Below are 21,716 nucleotides of genomic sequence, written 5' to 3'. Positions count from 1 at the left end.
ACATACCCAAACATTGTAAAAGCTGTCTCTAGTTCTACTATCTCTATGATAAGCCCAAGGTCTATATTATTCTAAGTGGAGAAAAATTAAAAGCATTCCCTCTAAAAACTAGAACAAGACAGGGATGTCCTCTTTCACCACTTCTATTCAACATAGTCCTTGAAACTCTAGCCAGAGCAAACAGACAGACAAAAGAAATTAAAGAAATATGCATAGGAAGAGGAGAACTCAAACTATCATTATTTGCTGATGACATGATTCTATATTTAGAAGATCCAAAAAATTCCACCAGAAAATTTCTAGAACTCATAAATGAACTTAGCAAAGTAGCAGGATATAAAATTAATACCCATAAACCAAATGCATTTCTATATATAAGCAATGAATCCACTGCAAGAGAAATTAGAAAAAACACCTATTCACAATAGCCTCAAATAAATAAATAAATAAAATACTTGGGAATCAATCTAACAAAAGAGGTGGAAGACCTCTACAATGAGAACTACAGAACACTAAATAAAGAAATTAAAGAAGACCTCAGAAAATGGAAAGATCTCCCATGCTCTTGGATAGGCAGAATTAATATAGTCAAAATGGCCTTACTACCAAAACTATTCTGAGGATTTAATTCAATTCCTGTAAAAATCCCAATGACATTCTTCATAGAGCTAGAAAAAGCAATCACGAAATTCATTTGGAAAAATAAGAGACCCAGAATAGTCAAGGCAGTCCTTAGCAAGAAGAGTAAAGCAGGAGGCATCACAATACCAGACCTTAAACTATATTACAAAGCAATAGTAACAAAAATGGCATGGTATTGGTGCCAAAATAGACATGTAGACCAATGGTACAGAATAAAAGACAGAGAGACAAACCCACATAAATATGGTTATCTCCTACTAGACAAAGGTGCCAAAAACATACATTAGAGAATATATATCCTCTTCAATAAATGCTGCTGGAAAAACTGGAAATCCATATGTAGAATGAAATTGAACATCTATCTCTCATCCTGAACAAAAATCAACTCAAAGTGGATCAAAGACTTAGACATTAGAACAGAGACCCTGCACCTAATAGAAGAAAAAGTAGGCCCAAATCTTCATTATGTTGGCTTAGGACCTAAATTCCTGAACAAGATTCCTAAAGCACAAGAAATAAAATCAAGAATCAACCAATGGGATGGATTCAAACAAAAAGCTTCTTCTCAATAAAGGAAACAATAACATGGTGAGAGAGCCTACAGAATAGGAAAACAATCTTTAACATATGCTCCTCAGACAGAGGATCTAAAAAGAACTAAAAAACCTTAACATTAAAAACAAAAAAACAAAACAAAACAAAAAAAAAACAAAAACAAAAACAAAAAACAAAAAACCAATCAATAAATGGGCTAAGAAATTGAACAGACACTTTGCAGAACCAGAAATACAACCAATCCACAAACATGAAACAAATGTTCATTATCTCTCGTAATTTGAGAAATGCAAATCAAAACTATTCTAAAATTTCATCTCATTCCAGTCAGAATGGCAATTATCAAGAATACAAGTAATAATAAGTTTTGGTAAGGATGTGGGGAAAAAGATACACTCAAACATTGCTGGTGGGGCTGCAGATTGGTGTAACCACTCTGGAAAGCAGTATGGAGATACCTCAAAAATGGATCCACCATTTGACCCAGCTGTCCCACTCCTAGGTTTATACCCAAAGGACTTAAAATCAGCATACTACAGTGATGAAGCCACATCAGTGTTTATAAGCAGCTCAATCCACAATATCTAAACTATGGAAACAACCTAGATGCCCTTCAACAGAGGTATGGGTAAAGAAAATATCTTTACATATCTTTGTGTATATCTTTACATATACACAACAAAATATTACTCAGCTTTAAAGAAGAATGAAATTATGGCCTGTGCAGGTAAATGAATGGAACTAGAGAATATCATGTTATGTGAAGTAAATCAATCCCCCAAACCAAAAGCTAAATGTTTTCTCTGATAAACGGATGCTGATCCATAGTGGGGCAGGGAATAGGGAAGAATGAAGGAACTTTGGTTTGTGTAGAGGGGAGTCAATGGAGAGGTGGGGTTGTGCAGGTGGGAAGGACAGTAGAAAGAGACAGATATTATTACCCTATATACATGTATGATTACACTAGTGGAGTGACTCTGAACCATGTACAACCAGAGGAATGAGAAGTTGTGCTCCATTTGTGTACTGTTAGACCAGGACGCAAGAAAAGACCACTGACTCCAATTAAAATCAAATTAAAGCAAGCTTATTATTTCGACCGGCCAGGCTGCCTCTCTCTCTCCCAAAACAGCGGGAACAAGACAGCAACCCCACCTTTTCTGGCTTTATAGCCCAGAAAGTTACACAAAAGGGGGGTTACAGATAACAGAACTCTGACAAGCATCACACTAATGGTAGTTTACATTTTTTGCTGGCCCCAACATGAAAATTTATGAGGACCATTAGAGCTTCAGAGAGGATCATTGTCTGGCCAGGGAAGGCCAAGATTTGTGAGGCGTCACTAAAGTTTCAGAGAGGGCTGCTATCTGGTCAGAGAGCCAGGCATGGGTGAGTTCAAGGCACAGGCAGGCATTCCAAGCAGGTTCAGAATTTGCAGTAATTTATAGTAAAGCCAAAATTATCTTTTCATGGCTTTGTGGCAAGATGGCTCCCAATTTTAATAAAAGATCAGGTTGGGTCTATCATTTACAATATGTCAAGATGCATCCTACTGTAAAATTAATTAATTAATTTTTAAAAACTTGGGTAGAACAGTTTCTAGGAACCATTTGATCAGAGCAGATTCAAGAGGGAATGAGAGGAAAGAGAAAAAATGGAACTAGGTAATACTTTTTATAGAAAAGGGAAACAGAAAATTACCCAGTTGAAGAGTAACATGGGGTCAAGAAAGAGTACAAATTAAGGTGGTATTTTCATTTCTACCTTGGACAGTAAAATCATGGATACTATTAATTGAAGTCTGGCAGTATTTCTCAAGGCATATTTGTACAATCTTCTATCTAAACACAAAAGTCCCATATGATAGATTAGGAAACTGATGCTTGGATAGGTTAAATGACTTAAAGGACTTGTTCATGGATTTGAATACAGGTCCACCTAAATCAACTATGCTTGTTTATGGGTTGAACAATGCTCCTCCAAAAAGATATGTTGAAGTTCTAACCCCTAGGACCACTTCAGAATGTGATCTTACTTGGAAATAGGATCATTACAGACATAGTAAAGATAAAGTCTCACTAAAGTAGGGCAGGCCCCTAATCCAATGTGACCAGTGGCCATATGAGGACAAGTAGGGAGAGGGCTCTATGATGACAAGGCAGAGATTGGAATGACAGTTTCAAAGACGAGGACGAGCAAGGACCAGAAACTCAGAAGAAGCAAAGAAAGATTCCCCTATAGGATTCAGAGGGCACGGGGCAGCTTGAGCCTTGATTTCTGACTTCCAGCCTCCAGAACCATGAAACAATATATTTCTATTGTTTTACACAACCTCCTTTGTGGTATTGTCTTAAAGGATCCCAGGCAATTAAGGCAGCACAATGGTACCTCCCACACAGACGATGCCTAATATAAATTGCTTAGTTAGTATCTTCTCATGGACCAAAATGAAACTCTGAAAGAAAGAACTTGAGTTTGCCGTTCTGCTATGTGAACACATCATCAACAACGGTTGAATTTAAAATCTCTTCATTTTTAGGTGGTAAAAAGTTCACCATTTGCCATCCAAATACCAACATCATATGGGAACATTTAAAATTGCCACATCTTCATAAGGAAGATGTTTGTAATAAAATCTAGAATAATTTCAGAAAGAATTGAGAATAACTTACCTAAAAAAATATCATGAATAATGCTGTCATCTGATAATATTGATAGGTTTTTAACCCCTGCATTTGTTTCTATAATTCCGGCACTGGTGAAATTTTGGTAATAATAGTATATACTATATTTATCCCATAGTATTAAATTTGGCATTGCTGAAAATAGAAAACGTGGAATTAAGAAAGTGTCAATGGGAACATCTAACATAAAGTCTTGGTACACCCACTCTTTTGAATCTTCATTATACATCACTAAGTAAATTCTCTTGTTGGCAGTGCATGTTGTGCTGCAGTAATTTACAAACACGGCAATTTCCAGAGGGTGCCCTGTATATTCAAGATTGTGTATTGTCAGAGTACAGGTTGGTGGGAGATTTAAAAGAGCTTTCAGGTCTGTAGTAGTTGTCAGTTTCATATATCTATCTGGAGAATATCCAAGGTAAATTTCATTTTTTGTCCAGATCGCTATATCGCTTTTTTTTCCTTTAGTCTGTGAAAACAAAATTGAAAACAATTAGAAAAATCTTCAGTTTTAGGGATAAGTCTAACAATTCCTATGTTCTAGTTTACTACATTTAAAAATAAAAGGTAGGGGGCTGAGGGTATAGCTCAGGCGTAGAGAGGGTACTTAGCATGCATGAGAACATGGGTTCAATCCCCAGCACCAAAACATAAATTGACAAAGTGAAAGGTAGTAATTACCAAGCTCAGTTTTGTTTTACATTAAATTAAAATGTATCACATTTTATTTAATAAAAATATATCACATTATATATAATCATAAAAGCTTGTCCATTAGATTTATTCTTCCATATGCTGTTTCTATCCAATTAATAAGCATAAATTCCCTTTTAACTAGTTTTTCTTTTAATTTTTATTCATTCTTTTGTTATATAGGACAGTAGAATATATATTGACATATTATACATACAGGTAATATAACTTCCCATTCTTGTGGTTGTACATGATGTGGAATTACACTGGTAATATATATGAAAAATAGGAAATATAAGTCCAATTCATTCTACTGCCTTTCCTGTTCCCATCCCCTCTCCCCTCCCAACATTTCTTCTATCCTCCCCTCCATGTGTGTTAGCATCCGTATATTAGAGAGAACATTTGGCCTTTTGTTTTTTTTGGGATTGTCTTATTTTACTTAGCATATTCTCCAGATCCTTCAATTTACTGGCAAATGCCATCATTTCATTCTTCTTAACAGCTGAGTAATATTCCATTATATATTTTCTTTATCCATTCATCTGTTTGAAGGGCTCCTAGGTTGACTCCATAGCTTGGCTATTGTGATTTTAAGTCCTTTGGGTATATGCTGAGGAGTGGGATAACGAGGTCAAATGGTGGTTCCATTCCAAGTTTTCCAAGGAAACTGCATACTGCTTTCCAGAGTAGTTGCACCAATTTTCAGTCCCACTAACAATGTATGAGTATACCTTTCTTCCTCATATCTTTTCTAACATTTATTGTTAATTGGGTTCTTAATAATTGCCATTCTGACTGAAGTGAGATGAAATCTCAGTATAGTTTTAATTTGGGTTTCTCTAATTGCTAGAGATGAATATTTTTTCCCCCCTCTGTCCTCTGCATGCTGCTGTGAGATATGTGGCTTCTTTCCCATACAAGGATATTGTACAGTGTGACTTGTGTGACTTTCAGTTTGTCGGGCAGTGCCTTTGATCTCTAAACACTCTGTAACCAGATACGCCTCAGTCCTCCTAAAAATACAGGTTCCTTTAATTCCCTTATCCTTCCACTTTGCTCATTAAGGGACTGCTCTGGCCATGGCAGTGGTGTGGTGTTGGGGTTTCTTCTTTATTTTATTATATCCAATCTCCTGAGTCCCCAGTCTGCTTTGTCCAGTATTAAATTTCAGTAAACCCCCTGCCATTTTTTCTTCACCCACCTTGCAGAGAAGCTTCCTGTCTGCTTTCTTGGTTTTATGCCACAGAGCAATCAGGAAAGTCACCTTCTCTATTCTGCCATCTTGAAACCCTCCCAATTTCCTTTTCATTCTTTAATACACAATCTTTAATGCATCATCTGGCTAGGATTTTACCTTGATGTTTATTTAAAGTCAAAATATAAGAAATATAATTTTTGAATTCTAGATCCCTTGGATATCAGATAGAAGGGAGAAATTAAAACCTTAGACTATTCAGTACTGTTGGGAGTCGCCCCAGCTCCAAAGACTAACTTCCCCATCCCCCAAGAAGAGGCGTCCAATGGTGAGCCCTGTTGGCTCACATGATCCTTACCCACCAATCAGAGCCCTACTGGCTCACATGATCCTTACCCACCAATCAGAGCCCTGCTGGCTCACCTGATCCTACCCACCAATCAGACTAGCCCTGCTGGCTCACCTGATCCTTACCCTCCAATCAAAAAGTACCCCATTCCAACTGTCAAACCACCCCTGGCTCTATAAATATGCAGAGCTGTTCCTCAATAAATGGGCATTTGCTCTGATGATAAGCCTTGTTCGTTTTTTCAAGTACTATCCTTTTATGGACACAGGCAGTAAGAGGGAAAGGACATTCAGAATCTGAAATTTGTTGGACCTCATTTCAACCACAGAACCAAGGTCCCTGTCTCATCACCCCATCTACCTCTAATTCTTAGGAATTTCTATTTAAAATGTATTGTTTATGACAACCAAAAGGAGTCTTTTGAGCATCTCTTGTCTGCCTAATTTTAATTAAAGTACATGAAGTATGTTACTTTAATGTAATAGCCTGTACTGAAACAAAATCTAGGCAGATGTCAATCTGCTGATCAAAGGAAAAGATAATTTGGGTTAAAATATCACTTTACTAAATGAACATTCCTTTTAAAGTATAGAGTATGTTTTTGGAAATGAGTGTATGAATAATAACCCTTAAAAGAGGAAATATAGCCAAAATAATGAGTGTTTCATAGAAAAAAGCCATTGCCATTCTCACTCTTTTTTTTTTTCAAACTGGGGATTGGACTCAGGGGCACTCCACCACTGAAACACATCCCCAGCCTTATTTTGTATTTTACTTAGAGACAGATTCTCACTGAGTTGCTTAGCATCTCACTGTTGCTGAGGCTGGCTTTGAACTCGCAATCCTCCTGCCTCAGCCTCCCAAGCTTCTGGGATTACAGGCATGCACCACCGTGCCCAGGGCTATTCTCATTCTTGGTAGAGGGATGGGAAAATGCTGAGCACAAGATAGATGAGAATGCCAAGGAGCCTTAGTCATGGAGTGAGTTTTCATTCAGGCACTCTTTCCAAGAACATCAGGAAAGGTAGGGGAGCTGAGCGATCCTCCCGAGGCATTCATGACCTCACCCAAAAACAGGGCAGTGACTCTGCAGGTAGGGAGCAGCAGGCAGCAAGAGAGGAAAGTGGAGAGGAACCCATCTTCATCTGGATGCTCAGCTCTATGGCTGGGATTGGTATAAGTTGAGAGTAACTCTCCCTCTGAGAAGTGACTGGCCTTCACCCAGCATATTTCCTTGCCAAGATTAGAGAGGGAGGGAGGGAGGAAAGAAAGGAGAATAAGAATATCTCCACAATGCATGACAAACAGAGGCAGATGAGAGAGGAACAATAATTATCCAGGAATCAAAAAACCTACAAGCTAGGATATAAAGTAGAGATAACTGTCTCAGGGCTTAGAAAGTTGGTGGTTCAGCTGTAAACCATGAAGAGATATCTGGATATCTTATCAGTGCTAAGATTTCAAGCACAGCTAAAGAGAAAATAAATATGGCAAAAGTGATGAAGGATCTAATGGAAAAGATGGGCAACGTGAGAGAAGACTTGGAGCATTTCAGTCAGGATTTGAAAATGAGAGCAAACAATCAATCAAAAATTTAAAAAGTAAAATTTTGAAATAAAAAGACATCAGGAATAAAAAATTATTATATGGATTTAAGAGCAACCTGGAAGAAGTATAGGAAAAGAGCAGTGAACTCAAAGATTAATAGCCTATATATGAAAACAAAATTTTAAAAATAGTAAATAATTAACAGGTTGTCTGAGATCTATGGAATAATATGAAATGGCCCCACAAATGTGTTTTGGAAATCTTAGAAGGAGAGGAAAAAGAGGATGGGGTGTAAGAAAGACTTGAAATGCTAATGGTCAAGGACATCCCAAAAATCAATGAAATTTGAAAGCTCAATAGAATGTTAAATAGGATAAAAAAAAGAAAGCATATTGGAGGATCATCATGAAGCAGCTTCACAGCAAAGAAAGAGAATAATCATAAAAACAGCTAGATGGAAAAAGATACATCATATACTTGAGAAAAATGATACAAATAAAGACTTATTTCTTACCAAAAAATGATAGAGGCCATAAAATAATAGAATGACATTTTTACAAGTTGCTTTAAAAACAAAACAAAACAAAATCACCTATGATCCTATCATTTTATATTGAAAAATGAGGGTGAAAACCACCTTTATACAGACAAATGGAATTTGGGTATATGGTGCACCTCTGTAGTCCCAGGACTTGAGAGGCAGAGGCACTAGGATTGCTTGAACCCAGGAGTTCAAGACCAGCTTGGGTGAGACCTGGTCTCAGAAAAACAAAACAAAACAAAACAAAACCCCCACAGCAACAGCAAACAAACAATGCTGAGAGAACTTTCAATTCAAGAAATTTTAAAGCTTGAAGGTAAAGAAAAATGAAACCGTGAGGAGCTCTGGATGTGCAGAAAAAAAGAATACACACCCAGCAGGGTATAGATAAAATGCTTTATTTTGTTATCAGTTCATATCTGTATCTACCTATTTTTATGACAATTGACAACTTAAAGTAGAATACCAATGACATATAGTGGGACTTTAAGCATAGTTATGGGTAAGATTTGAAACAAGAGTACAAAGGATGGATGAAGGTATAAAAGGTTTTATATATTTGTAAGGTCTTACACTGATGTGAAGTAGTATATTGTTTGAAATTAGACTCTAATAATTAAGTATGCTTATTGTAAATCCAGTTACAGCCATTAAAAAGTAGTTTTGATAACAAGAATCAATGTAGAAGGCAAGATAAAAATACCAAAAAGTGCATGATTCATCCACAATGAGGCAAGAAAGAAGAAACAAAGGAACTCAAACCAAATGGGATTAATAGAAAAACAATGCCAAAATAGACTTAAACTCAACCATACAACAGTTACATTAAATCTAAGTAGACTAAAAATATTTAAAGGCAGATGTTACTCTGAGCAAAAAAAAAGCGAAATCTATATGTGATGTGTAAGAAACATGCTTTAAATATAAAGGCACTTACAGGGTGACAGTAAAAGAGTAGAAAACCATGTACCTTTTAATAACTATATAAAAGAAATCTAGGGCTTGGGAATGTAGCTCAGTAGCAGAGGGCAATTCCTGAGTTTAATCCCTAGCACTGAAAAAATAAAGCAAGCAAGTAAAGTCGGCTTTATTAAATACAATTAAGACAAAAACGAAATATCATTTTATACCCAAGAAAGGAGTTTAAATAATAATAAAAAAAGACACACCAAACTTTGGTGCCGTGTGGAACTACTATGAAAAAAGCTGCTATAAATATTTTGTAATGCCTTAATTATTATACATTTTAAATAAACCTTGCTATGTGGTGGAAAAAATACTTCCCAACCCTCAGCTCTTTATTTTCTCATATATATATTTTAGAATCAGATTGCTGAGTTCCACAAAGTAACGTAATTCATAAATAAATTTGAAAGAATTAAAAATTTTTTACAATGTTGTATGCCCTACCCATGAACATGATATAGCTATCCATTTATTTAGGTCTTCTTTATTATTTTCATAACATTTTATTTTTATCTTAGCCAGTATTTCGTACATTTTTAGTGGGATTTATTTCTAAACACTTTAATTTTTTTCTATTTTGAATTCTTATATGAACTCTCAAATCATATTCCCAATTTCTATAAAATCCCATTAGGATTTTAATGGGTGTTTTTCTGTATTTCTCAATAATTTATCTTATCAGTATTAAGTCTTTCTGCCCATTAACATGATATATTTCTCCATTTATTTGTCTTTTTAAAAATTCAGTAATGTTTTGTACTATTTAATGTACAAGTTTGAAAATCTTTTTTATTTTATATTTTAAAATCTCACCAATTTTTAAGCAGTGTTTCAGCATTTTTAAGCAATATTTCAACTTATGATAGTTCATATAGAAATGTAATTGATTTTTAGACTGTGCATCTTACATCCTGTAATCTTGACATAAACTTTTATTAGTACTGATAGGTTTTTTTAAAAAATTGGTTCTTTTTAGATATACATGACAGTAGAATCCATTTTGATACAATTATACAAGCATGGAATATATAATATTCTAATTAGGACCCCATTCTTGTAGATGTCTGGTAGGTTTTTTAAAAATAGATTCCATTAAGTCTTCTACAACTAATAAAAATTTTGTAAATACAGTTTTACCTTTTCCTTTCCAATCTAGATACACCTTTTGTTTTCTTAACTATTGTATTTTCTGGAACCTAAAGTACAATATTGAATACAAGCAATACGAGCAGACATTCTTGCCTTGTTCCTTATTTTAAACAAACAAGGAAAGAAAGAAAGGAAAAAAGAACTAATGGGATTACTAGAAAATAAATACAAAAATAGCAAACATAGCAATAATTACATTAAATCTACATGGACAAAATACACTTTGCCATGGTGTATCATATTAGCATAAGATTTTCATAAATGTCCTTTGCCAGGTTGAGGAAGGTCCCTTTATTCCTCATTTGCTTTTTTAAAAAATCAGTTCAGTTTTTTAAATGTTTCTATGTGCATCTATTGAGATGATCATATGGCTTTTCTTTTTCAATCTGCAAATATGGTAAATTGTGTTGATTAATTTCCATCCTAAATCATCCTTTCATTCCTAGGATTAACCCTACTTGGTCATGACATATGTTCCTTTTTATACATTGCTGAATGTATTTCTTTCTTTCCTTTTTTTTTTTTTTAGGTATGTGGAGACTTTATTCAACAATCACAGGCCTTATGCAGATTCTCATAACCTCAGAGTTTACTAAAAATAACCAATAAATAAAATAAAAATGTATTTGATTTTCTAACATTTTGTTTAAAAGTTTTTAATTGTTGTTTATGAGAGAAATGAGTCTGTTTTATACTTTTATAATGTATTATTTTTGGTTTGGTATCACATAGTGCTGACCTCACAGAATGAGTTGGGAATTATTATTTTCTTTTTTAGTGTTCTGAAAGGCTGCTGAGAACTGGTAGTATTTATTTTAAAAATATATGGTAGGATTCACCTGTAAAATTTCCTTGGCTTAGAGTTTTCTTTGTGGGGAATTTTTTTTTTTTAAATAACAAGTTGAGTTTCTTTCATTGACACAGCTTATTCATGTTATTTTTTTCTTTTTGAATAAGATTTAGTAATTTGTGTCATTCAAGAAATTTATCCATTTCATTTGTTTTGAATTAATTGTTTTACATTTTTATTAAAAGTTGTTCAGAATATATTATCTGTTTAATAGCAATAGAATTTGTAGTGATATCACTGCTTCAAATGTGATATTGATAATTTGTTTTCTCTCTTTTTATCTTTATCAATCTAGCTAAAGAGTTATCAGTTTTATTGATTTTTTCATAGAACCAGTTTTTTATTTCATTGATTTTTTTTACTACAGTTTTCCATAGCATTAATTTATCCACTGATTTTTATTGTTTACATTACTCCTTTTACTGTCTTCAACTTGCCCTTCTTTTTCCAGTTTCTTACTGTGGAAGTGGAAATAATTGAGACATTCCTTCTAATACATTATAAATTTCCCTCTTGGTACTTCTTTAATTGCGTCCCATAAGTTTTGATATGTTCTGTTTCCATTTCCTTTCAGTTAATATTTTTTAATTGCTTTTGAATTTTGGTCTTTGACTCATAGATTATTTTAAAGTAGGTTATTTAGTTTCCTAGTATTTGGAATTCCTAATATTTGTATATTGCAGACATCTTTTTGTTGTGGTTTCTAAGTTCACTGTAGTTTGTATGAAATGAATAATGAGAGAGATGAAAATTCATCATTTTATACCAAGGTTTGTTTTTTTTTTTTAGAGAGAGAGAGGACAGAGAATTTTAATATTTATTTTTTAGTTTACACAACATCTTTGTTTGTATGTGGTGCTGAGGATCAAACCCGAGCACGCTACCACTTGAGCCACATCCCCAGCCCCCAAGGTTTGTTTTATGGCACAGAACATGGCCTATGTTGGGTAAATGTTCCATGTTTATTTGGAAAGAATTTTGTGCTGTTGTTGGGCAGTGTGTTCTATAAATACCAATTTGACATAGATGGTTGATAGTGTTTAATTCATCAACAGACTTACTGATTTTCTATTTCTTCTATAAATTATTGAAGAGATATTGAGAGATAAAATCTAAACTTGTGGATTTTATCTATTTCTTGACATTTCATTACTTTTTGCTCAATGTATTTTGAAGCTCTGATACTAGGTTCATAAATATTTATGATTTTATGCTTTTGATAAATTGACCCTATCATTAATAGGAAATGACCTTTATCACTGGTAATATTTCATGTTTTTAAATACACTTTGATATTATTATAGCTATTATCTTTATTTTATTTAGTGTTATCCCTTCTTTTACTTCTATGCTGTAGTGACCATGAAGTTGAGTCTTGCTATTTTTAGATCCTTCACATAAGTGTATTCATCTAGAATTTTTTCCTTTTGTGTCTTATTTTCCTAGAATAATATCCTCTAAGTTCTTTCACGTTGTTGCAAATAGAGGGATTTCCTTCATTTTAAAGGCTTAATAATATTTCTTTTTTCAGAAGATTTGAGGTTTTATTCTGAAAATTTTAAAGCTTTATTTTTGATTGACATGATAATTATACATACTTATGGGGTACAACTGTGATATTTTAATGTAAGTATAATAAGTATAACAAGTAATAATAAGTATAATGTGTAATGATCAAATCTAGGCTTGGACAGTTTCCCCACATATGCATAGCTATTAGCACTCTGTGTGATGCTAATTAGCATTAGCATATTCATCATCTTGAACATTTATCACTTCTTAGTAATGAAAACATTCAAAATACTCTCTTCTAGCTATTTTGAACTGTATAATACATTATTGTTAATTACAGTCAGCTTGCTGTGTAATAAAACACCAGAACTTTTTCTTCTTCTCTAACTATAACATTGTATTTATTGACCAACCTCTCCCCAGTTCCACTCTCAGTCTCTGGTAACCCAGATTCTTTTCTCAATTTCTACGAGATAAACGCTTTTACATTCCATGTATGAGTGATATCATGCAGTATTTGTCTTTCTGAGACTGGTTTATTTTACTTAGCATAAAATCCTCCAGATTCATCTATATTGTTGTAAATGATAGGATTTCATTATTTTTTATGTCTGAAGAATACACAATTATGTATATACACTAGATAATTTTTATCCATTTATGTGTTGATGAACACCATTATAGTTCATTTTCCATCATATAACAAAATATTTGAGCCAGATACTTGGAGAGAGTGAATTATTTAACTCAGTTCTGTAGGTTCAAAAAGCATGGCACTGGTATTGGCTTAGCTCTGGTGGAGGCCCTCTCAGATGTATCATGGCAGATTGCATCAAGGTGGGAACATGTATAGGAGTGAGGGTTCACATCACCAAATGGGAAAGCAGGGAATTATGGGAGTTAGGCTTGGGTTTTTATAACAACTTGTTCTCCCAAGAGCTCAGGGGTCCTTGGAGACTACCTTATTCCTGCCAAGGGCTGCTCACCCAATGACCTAAAGATGTCTTATTAGAACTTACCTCTTAAAAATTATACCTCTTCAAATTGCCATATTCAGGACCAAACTTCCAACACATGAAACTTTGAGGGGATACACCTAAACTGTATTCAGACCATATAAAACATGTGAATAGGACAATGATAAACATGAGAGTGCAGATATGTTACTTATTTCATTTCTTTTGGAAAAATAGCCATTAGTGAAATTGCTATAGTAGCTCCATTTTTAATTTTTTTGAGGAAACTTCATACTGGTTTCCATATTAGCTATGCTAATTTACATTCCCAATAACAGTGTATAGGGTTCTCTTTTCTCTACCTTGTCATCAAAATTTATTTCTTTTGCTTTTTTGATACTATTCATTGTAACTGGAGTAAAGTGGTATCTCATTGTGGTTTTGATTTGTACTTCTCTGATGACTAGTGTTAAGTATTTTTTTTCATGTACCTGTTGGGCATTTGTACATCTTTGGAAAAATGTTAGTTTATATCTTTTGCCCATTTAAAAACTGGGTTTTTCCCCCTATTGAGTTGTTTGATTTCATTCAATATTTTGATATTAACGCCTTATTAGATATATAGTTTTAAAATATCATCCCCCATTCTGTAGGTTGTCTCTTCACTCTGTTGATTGTTTGCTTTGCTGTGCAGAAACTTTTTAGTTGTATGTATCCCATTTGTCTATTTTTGCCATTGTATGTGTGCTTTTGAGGTCTTATTAAAAAAATTAATGACCAGACCAATGTCACGGACTTTTCCCCATTTTATTTGGTTTTACATTTAAGTCTTTAATCCATTTTTCACTTTTGCATGTGATGAAAGAGGTATGATTTCATTCTCCTGAAGGTATCCAGTTTTATCAACATCCTATAAAGAGGCTATCTTTTCTCCAGTATATGTTCTTGGCTTCCTTTTACAAATAGATTAACTATGAGTGGATTTGGGACCTTCTATTTTGTTCCATTGGTCTGTGTGTCAGTTTATCAGAGATCTCTGCATTCCTATGTTCTCTGCAGCAATATTCAAGATGTGGAATCAATCTAGCTGAACATCATCAAATGGACAGAAAAAACGTGATATATATATATCCCCACATATCCCCACCCCTAGTTTTGTATTTTATTCAGGATCAGGGTCTCACTGAATTGTTTAGTGCTTCTCTTTTGCTGAGGCTGGTTTTGAACTCACGATCCTCCTGCCTCAGCCTCTGGAGCTGTTGGAATTACAGCTCCAGAATTACTCATGGGATACACAATGTTTGATTTATAAATACTGTGTAGAATAATGAAATCAAGCTGTTATCATATCATATATATATGTGTGTGTGTATATATACATATATATATATATATATGTAACATTCAGCCTTACAAATAAGGGAATTCATTATTTGGGAAAACATGGATGGAATTTGAGGATATTATACCTAGTGAAACAACTCAGGCACTGAAAAACAAATACTACCTCTTCCCAAATATATGTAGAATCTAAAACAATCGAATTCATAGAAGCAGGGAGTAGAGTGGTGATTACAGAGACTGGCCAGTAGAGGGAATGGGAGGATGATATGCAAACAAACAATCAAACAAATAAAACTCACACAGGAAAATATTGGTTTTTGTTTATTTTTGAGGCATATTGCCCACCATGATAAATAGTTTTGTACATTTCAAATGTGGTAAGAGATGTGCTTATAACAACAACAATAACAACAACAACAACAACAATAAAAATTAAGTATTAAAGGTGATATGCTAACAGCTTGATTTCATTATTCTACACAGTATTTATAAATCAAACATTGTGTATCCCATGAGTTTATATAATTGCTCATTTACAATAAAACTGTAAAGTTTTCTTTGGACGGGGCGGGGGGACCAGGGATTGAATTCAGGGGCACTAGGCCACTGAGACACATCCCCACCCCTAGTTTTGTATTTTATTCAGGATCAGGGTCTCACTGAATTGTTTAGTGCTTCACTTTTGCTGAGGCTGGTTTTGAACTCACGATCCTCCTGCCTCAGCCTCTGGAGCTGTTGGAATTACAGGTGTGGGCCACCTCGCCCAGCTGTGAGTTCAGTTTTGTCAGGACATTATTTGTGAACATCCTTTCAAGCCTGTTACGAGAGGTTCTACAGACTCAGTGAGGCACAGTTAGATTCAACCAAATCGATTTCATTAATGCTCATCAAACTTTAGACACACATCCTAATTCTAATTCCTAACTGCTTCTACACCCGAAGGTCCCAGATACTCACCTGTGACGTGTCTTAAGTCCAGGTCGCTGGAACTTGATCCCGGCTGGAGGAGTCTAGTGCAAGGGGGAACAATAGCAACGGATGTCTCAGTCTATCTGTTCAGGTCCTTTTAGTTCTGCCGGCCCCCCAAAGTCTGGGTTTTTAAGTCCTAGTTCGATTTTGCTTGCAACTGTAACTGGGTGAGGCCTAGAGTGTATGCCCAGGGTGTAGATTCTTGCATTACTAACTTAAGTCTATCTAAATTCTGCAGTTTATCTTAAATTTTGCAGTTCACATTACATCATAGGCATATTGCTTATAGTCTGCTTTTATCCAACACACATGCTAGTTAATACAACCAATAGTTAATAATCCTGTTTATTTCTGGTACTCATATCACTGACTTCAGGATTTATCCTTCCAAAAAGGATTTGTGTTTGCTTTTGTTTGATATTTGGCTTAATCTTTCTTTCTCTTCTCTTTTCTTTTTTCTTTTCCTTCTCCTTCTCCTCCTTCTCCAAATAGGCACTATAAATTTGGGCTCCGATGTGAAGGTGAGTTGGAACTCTTTGAAGATCCTTATTTTATGAAAAATGTTATTATTAGATTTCCTACTTTATCAGGCCAGAGGCTTTTGTCTCCTGGCACTGAGATCTCATTATCTGGGGTCAGTCCTTAGTGAAAGCCGAGATTTTGGAGTTAGCTTGTTCCTCTGGATTAGTGCTCCAGGGCCACTGAGGATTTCTCTTACTTCCCTATAAGCCCAGCAATGTATTTAAAAGAATATTTAAATTTTGGGGATAGCATTTAAGTGTTTTGTAGTGAGAAAGCTTCAGTGTATCTTATTCACTACATTGTCATAAACAGAAGATTTGGTTCATTTTTTATAGTACAAAGCCTTTGGGGAAATTTTTTGGATTGTCTTTTGCCCATATCAAAGTAAAAAAAAGCCCTATTATACAATTGAACTACTCTGTATAACAACATACAAGATCATTTTTATTCTTTGTTGTTGGAAGCACATCTTTGTTATAAAGAGGCTGCTAAGATATAGCTACATCAGAAAGATATAGCTGTTTACACAGTCTTAGAAAAAAATATCATTGTGTGAAATCCAGTGTAGGTACTATAGTTTCTGATATATCACTCAATAAATGGTATGGTACATATATCTAAATGTATATGTATAATATATACATGAAATCTTTCACTAACCTTAAATATAAACTTGATCCAACACCATCTTCTTGATGTAATGCCAATAATTTCACCTTCAGGAAGTTCTTCATTTCTTCCTAGTTTTGTAAATGTTTTAAGACTTTTCAGGTAAAGAACACCATTTATCAGAAAAAATATCCCATCATGTGATAGGTTCACCTGCTCCACGCTGTGCCTTTCATTATTACTCAGAACCTCTGGAGGTACTCTGACTCTGTTCCAAGTTTGGAATGAATCGTTAGTTTGAAAGGTCTCCATGTCAGCTACCACCACAATAAATGAAGGAACACAAGCAAGCCAGGAATACTTTAACTGACTCCCAGCTGGCGAAGAGATTGGTAAAAAGCCAGGATCCTCAGGTATGGTCATTAAAGGAACAGTCAGCAGAAAGGGAAGATCTGCAATAAAGCAGTCTTGAAAAGTCACTTCGTTTCCTTTAATCTCCTTTATCATATCATCTGCAGCCATTGGCAAATTAATATACCACAGCCTAAGATGAGAAAAATAAAAAAATTAAGAATAAAATTATCTATCTCTCTCTCCTCTCATCCATCTTGCAGAGTATCATCTTTAATTTTTTTTATATTTATCAATAGAAATCTAGATAAGGCAAATAATACTAAAATTTGACCACTGCTCCATTTCTTCTCATTTTCCATTTTTGTCCCAAAGGAAAATGATCTTGAGTCTTAAAGCTCTTTCTTCTGCAATATGTTTCCATATTCCTAAATATTCTTATATTGCTCTTTATTAACATGTAATCTTTATACATTATCTATTGCCTTCTGATATGGAAGATAAAGATTTATTTCTTGTATATCATGCCTACCTATATGTATTTTCTTCTCATCTCTCAAATTATACCACAATGATTAGTTAAATCAGTGGAGTCTTTATATGGTCATTAATACTTGGGTATTAATGACCATAGTACAGATGTGCAAATATTTATATATATGTAAATATTAATAATTATAGTATAGTCAACTATACTATGATTATATTTTCTTTCACATAGATATTACATATATAATTTTTCCTAGAGTTAATAATTATTTATTTTAAAAATTTCAATTTTTGTTTAGGGTCTGGGGTGTAGCTCAGTGGCAGAGTACTAGACAAGTACTCTGCCTAGATGGACTTGGGTACCACCTCCTACTCCACACAAAAAAAGTTTAGTTTTTCTGTTTTCCAATAGATAATTGAAATAGTGTTCCACAATAACTTCCATGTGGTAAATGCAGATGTAATCTTGTACTTCTCTCCTAGTATTTTCCGTTATAACTCTTGGGGTCAAAGCCATCATTTATTGTATAATGCTTGATTTTTCTTGTTTAGCTAAGTACATTCTTCAGTACCTTTTGTGAATCAGTGTGTAAACATACATTTTTTAAAAAAATTCATATCTTTTATTGTATAACTTATACAAAATAGTTTCCTAGTGGCATATTTATATATACATATAATTTGATTAAATTTACTTCTCAATACCTCCCCTTTGCCCTCCCAAGCTCCCTCCCTGAACATATATAATTTTTGAGACCCTGAGTATCTGAAAGTATTTTTCTTTTACACACCTGATGGATAGTAGGGTGGGGAGAAGGCATTTTTTGACCAGGCCTTTTCTATTCCAAATCACTAATGAGAAAGTCAGATGACAGATTGATTTTTTGTTATTACTTAAATCTTATCTTTCTATAAGATTTTAGGATATTTTACTTCTCCTGAGTAATCTGAAATTTGACATGGCTAAATCTATCTTTTAAAGTGACACAAAGTGATTTGTGAAAATAAACATTCTGACACAGAATCTCTAGGAGAGTTTCAAAAGGGAATCCAAATAACCAACCTCAGGATGTGGAATGTTTTTAGTTAAGTACTTCTTGAGTTTCATTTCCTCAATGGATATATATTTAAGTTGGTGATGATGGCCTTCTGTCCACTCAGAATGAGGTCCTGGTAGGTTGACAGGACTCCATATTAGGGCAGTCCTAAGGTTGCTATCAAACCTCTTGTGCTCTAAACCATGTCCCCATGAAACTCAGTACAATTTCTGCTTTTTGAAAGCCACATCACTCTGGCTCTAACATTGGTTCCAACTGTGATTTCTTAAATACTAGTACCATGTTAGATTATCTACTGATTATGATAATAATCTCATATATGTCATTGCATTACAACTAGGTATTGACACTCTTTTATTTGAGTGACCAATTGATTATCCACAAGCCTAGGAAAGACTTGGTCCCCAAGATTTATCCAGGGAAAGTGCCCCTTTCACTTTTCCATACCTGTGGTTTTGTTTTCAAATTTTTGACTTTTTTATTGTGACTGTACATTTTCCAACTTTCTCTTTTGTTTCCTATGTGTTAACATTCTAATATTCTTTTAAAAATACATCTTATCATATTTTTGTGAAGATACTATTCACAATAGTCAAGAGTTCTTCAGAAAATTAGAGCCAATGGGATATATAGAGATACATATAAAGGGATTTATTATAAAGGACTTGCTCATATGATTATAGAAGGTAAGACGCCCCATGATGTGCCAGCTGTAAGACTAGAGGCTCAGAAAAGCCAGTGGTGTAGTTCTAGTCCAAGCTCAAAGGTCATGAGAACCACATAAATCAATGGTGTAAATCCTGGTCTGATACCAGAGACTCATGAACTGGGGGTGCAAATGATAAAAATTCTGGTCCAAATCTTAAGACTTGAGAATTAGGGGAGCTCATATGTGAGTGCAAGAGAAGATGGATGTCCAATTTAAGCAGAGAGTAAAGTCACTCTTGCTCTATCTACCCCTTTGTTCTGTTCAGGACTTGAGAGGATTGCCCAATGCTCAAATCACACTGGTGAGAGTGATGCTCTTTACTCAGTCTACCAACTAAAATGCGAATCTTTCCAGAAACATTCTTAGAGATACATCCAAAAAATAATACTTTATCAGTAATCTGGGCACCCCTCAACCATCAAGTTAACACATAAAATTAACCATCGTAATTCCATCTCTTATCAACTTGGTAGCATATGTATCTCTATAAATCATACTTAATTTCTAAATAAAGCCAACAAGCTGATGATACTACCTAACATGATGCAAGTATCCATCAGTGTTTATCAACCAAAACTGCACTACTGCCTTCCCCCAAAAAGGAAGTAAAGTCATTTAGTGATAGTTTTTTTCCTGATATCTTACAACTTATGGCATAAAAATATGGCATAAAACTAATAACACTTAAATACAGACATAAAGTCAATAAATTTTAAATCATATGATAAGATCAGAGGAAAGAAAACAAGGAACATATATATAATGCAAAATATATCACATAATATATATACATATGTATGTATGTATATCTATATATAGAGAGAATTATGGTTTAGATATAAGGTAGTGTCCCCTAAAAGCTCATGTGTGAGAAAATGCAAGTAAGTTTAGAGGTGAGATGACTGAGTTTTGAGAGCATTACCTAATTAGTGCATTAATCCTCTGATAGGGATTAACTGTAGGCAAGTAGGGTGTGGCTGGAGGAGATGGGTCACTAAGTGCAAGCCTTTGGGGTTTGTATTTTGCTGTAGTGAGGGAAACACTTCCTTTCTTTCTCTTTTTCCCCCCACACCCTCTGCTTTCTGGTGTCATGTCCTGAGCTGCTTTTCAGTAATGGATAGAACAACTAGTAACAGATCTTACAAGGTAAAAGAAGACTTGAACAACTCTATAAATCAACTAGTACTAACAGATATCTGTAGAATACTCCAACTAAAAATAGCAGAACATACATTCTTCATAAGTATACAGGGAACATTGTCTCAATAAATTTAAAAGTATTTTATTTACTGTTATAGTTAGGATGTGAGGTCTCCCCCAAAAGTTCACATGTGATATAATGCAAGAAGATTTGGAGGAGAAATGACTGATTGGAGGAGAAATGATAGCTTTAACCTAATCAGTGCATTAATCCCTGATGGGATTAACTGGTGGCCAGAGGCAGGTGGGGTATGGCTAAAGGAGGTTATTCCTTGTGGGCGTGGCTGCAAAGTATATATTTGTATCTGGCAAGTGGAGACCTATTTCTCTGGTCCTGATCATCATGTGAGCTGTTTCCCTCTGCCACACTCTTCTGCCATGGTGTTCTGCCACATCTTGACCCTGGAGGAATGGAGCTGGCTGTCTATGAACTGAAACCTCTGAAACCATGAGCCCCCAAATAAACTTGTCCTCCCCATACAGTTGTGCTGATTGGGTCTTTTAGTCACAGCAGTGAAATAGCTGACTAAACAACTATGAAGAAATGAAATTATAAGTCAATAAAAAGTAAACTTGGAAAACTCCCATGTATGCAAAAATTAAATCACGTACACTTAAATAACCAATGGGTCCAGGAAGGAATCACAAGGTTAAACAGAAAATACTTTAATATGAATGAAAGTGAAGACATAACATACCACAAAGTATGGGATGCAGCTAAGGCAGCACACAAAGAGAAATTTAGTGTTGTAAGTGCCTATCTGGAAACTATCATGCTAAGTGAAATAAGCTGGTCCCCAAAAAACAAAGGTCAAATGTTCT

At 34.5% G+C, this 21,716-nt stretch overlaps 1 protein-coding gene across 1 annotated transcript in view; it reads right to left on the bottom strand.

Annotated features, from left to right (window-relative positions):
- The window catches only part of Catspere (catsper channel auxiliary subunit epsilon), a 175,712-nt gene that overhangs the window by 76,047 nt on the left and 77,949 nt on the right, over positions 1-21,716 (bottom strand). The window contains exons 10-11 of the mRNA XM_076872903.1: positions 17,139-17,631; positions 3,870-4,350 (exon numbers count right to left, since the gene is read on the bottom strand). Coding sequence (XP_076729018.1) covers positions 3,870-4,350; positions 17,139-17,631 — 974 coding nt within the window. The remainder of the gene's footprint in view (positions 1-3,869; positions 4,351-17,138; positions 17,632-21,716) is intronic.

The sequence above is a fragment of the Callospermophilus lateralis genome, chromosome 13 (assembly GCF_048772815.1).
Source record: "Callospermophilus lateralis isolate mCalLat2 chromosome 13, mCalLat2.hap1, whole genome shotgun sequence".
NCBI classification, from domain to species: domain Eukaryota; kingdom Metazoa; phylum Chordata; class Mammalia; order Rodentia; family Sciuridae; genus Callospermophilus; species Callospermophilus lateralis.
The sequence above is the reverse complement of the archived record's forward strand: the minus strand, read 5'-3'. Positions and strand labels throughout refer to the sequence as shown.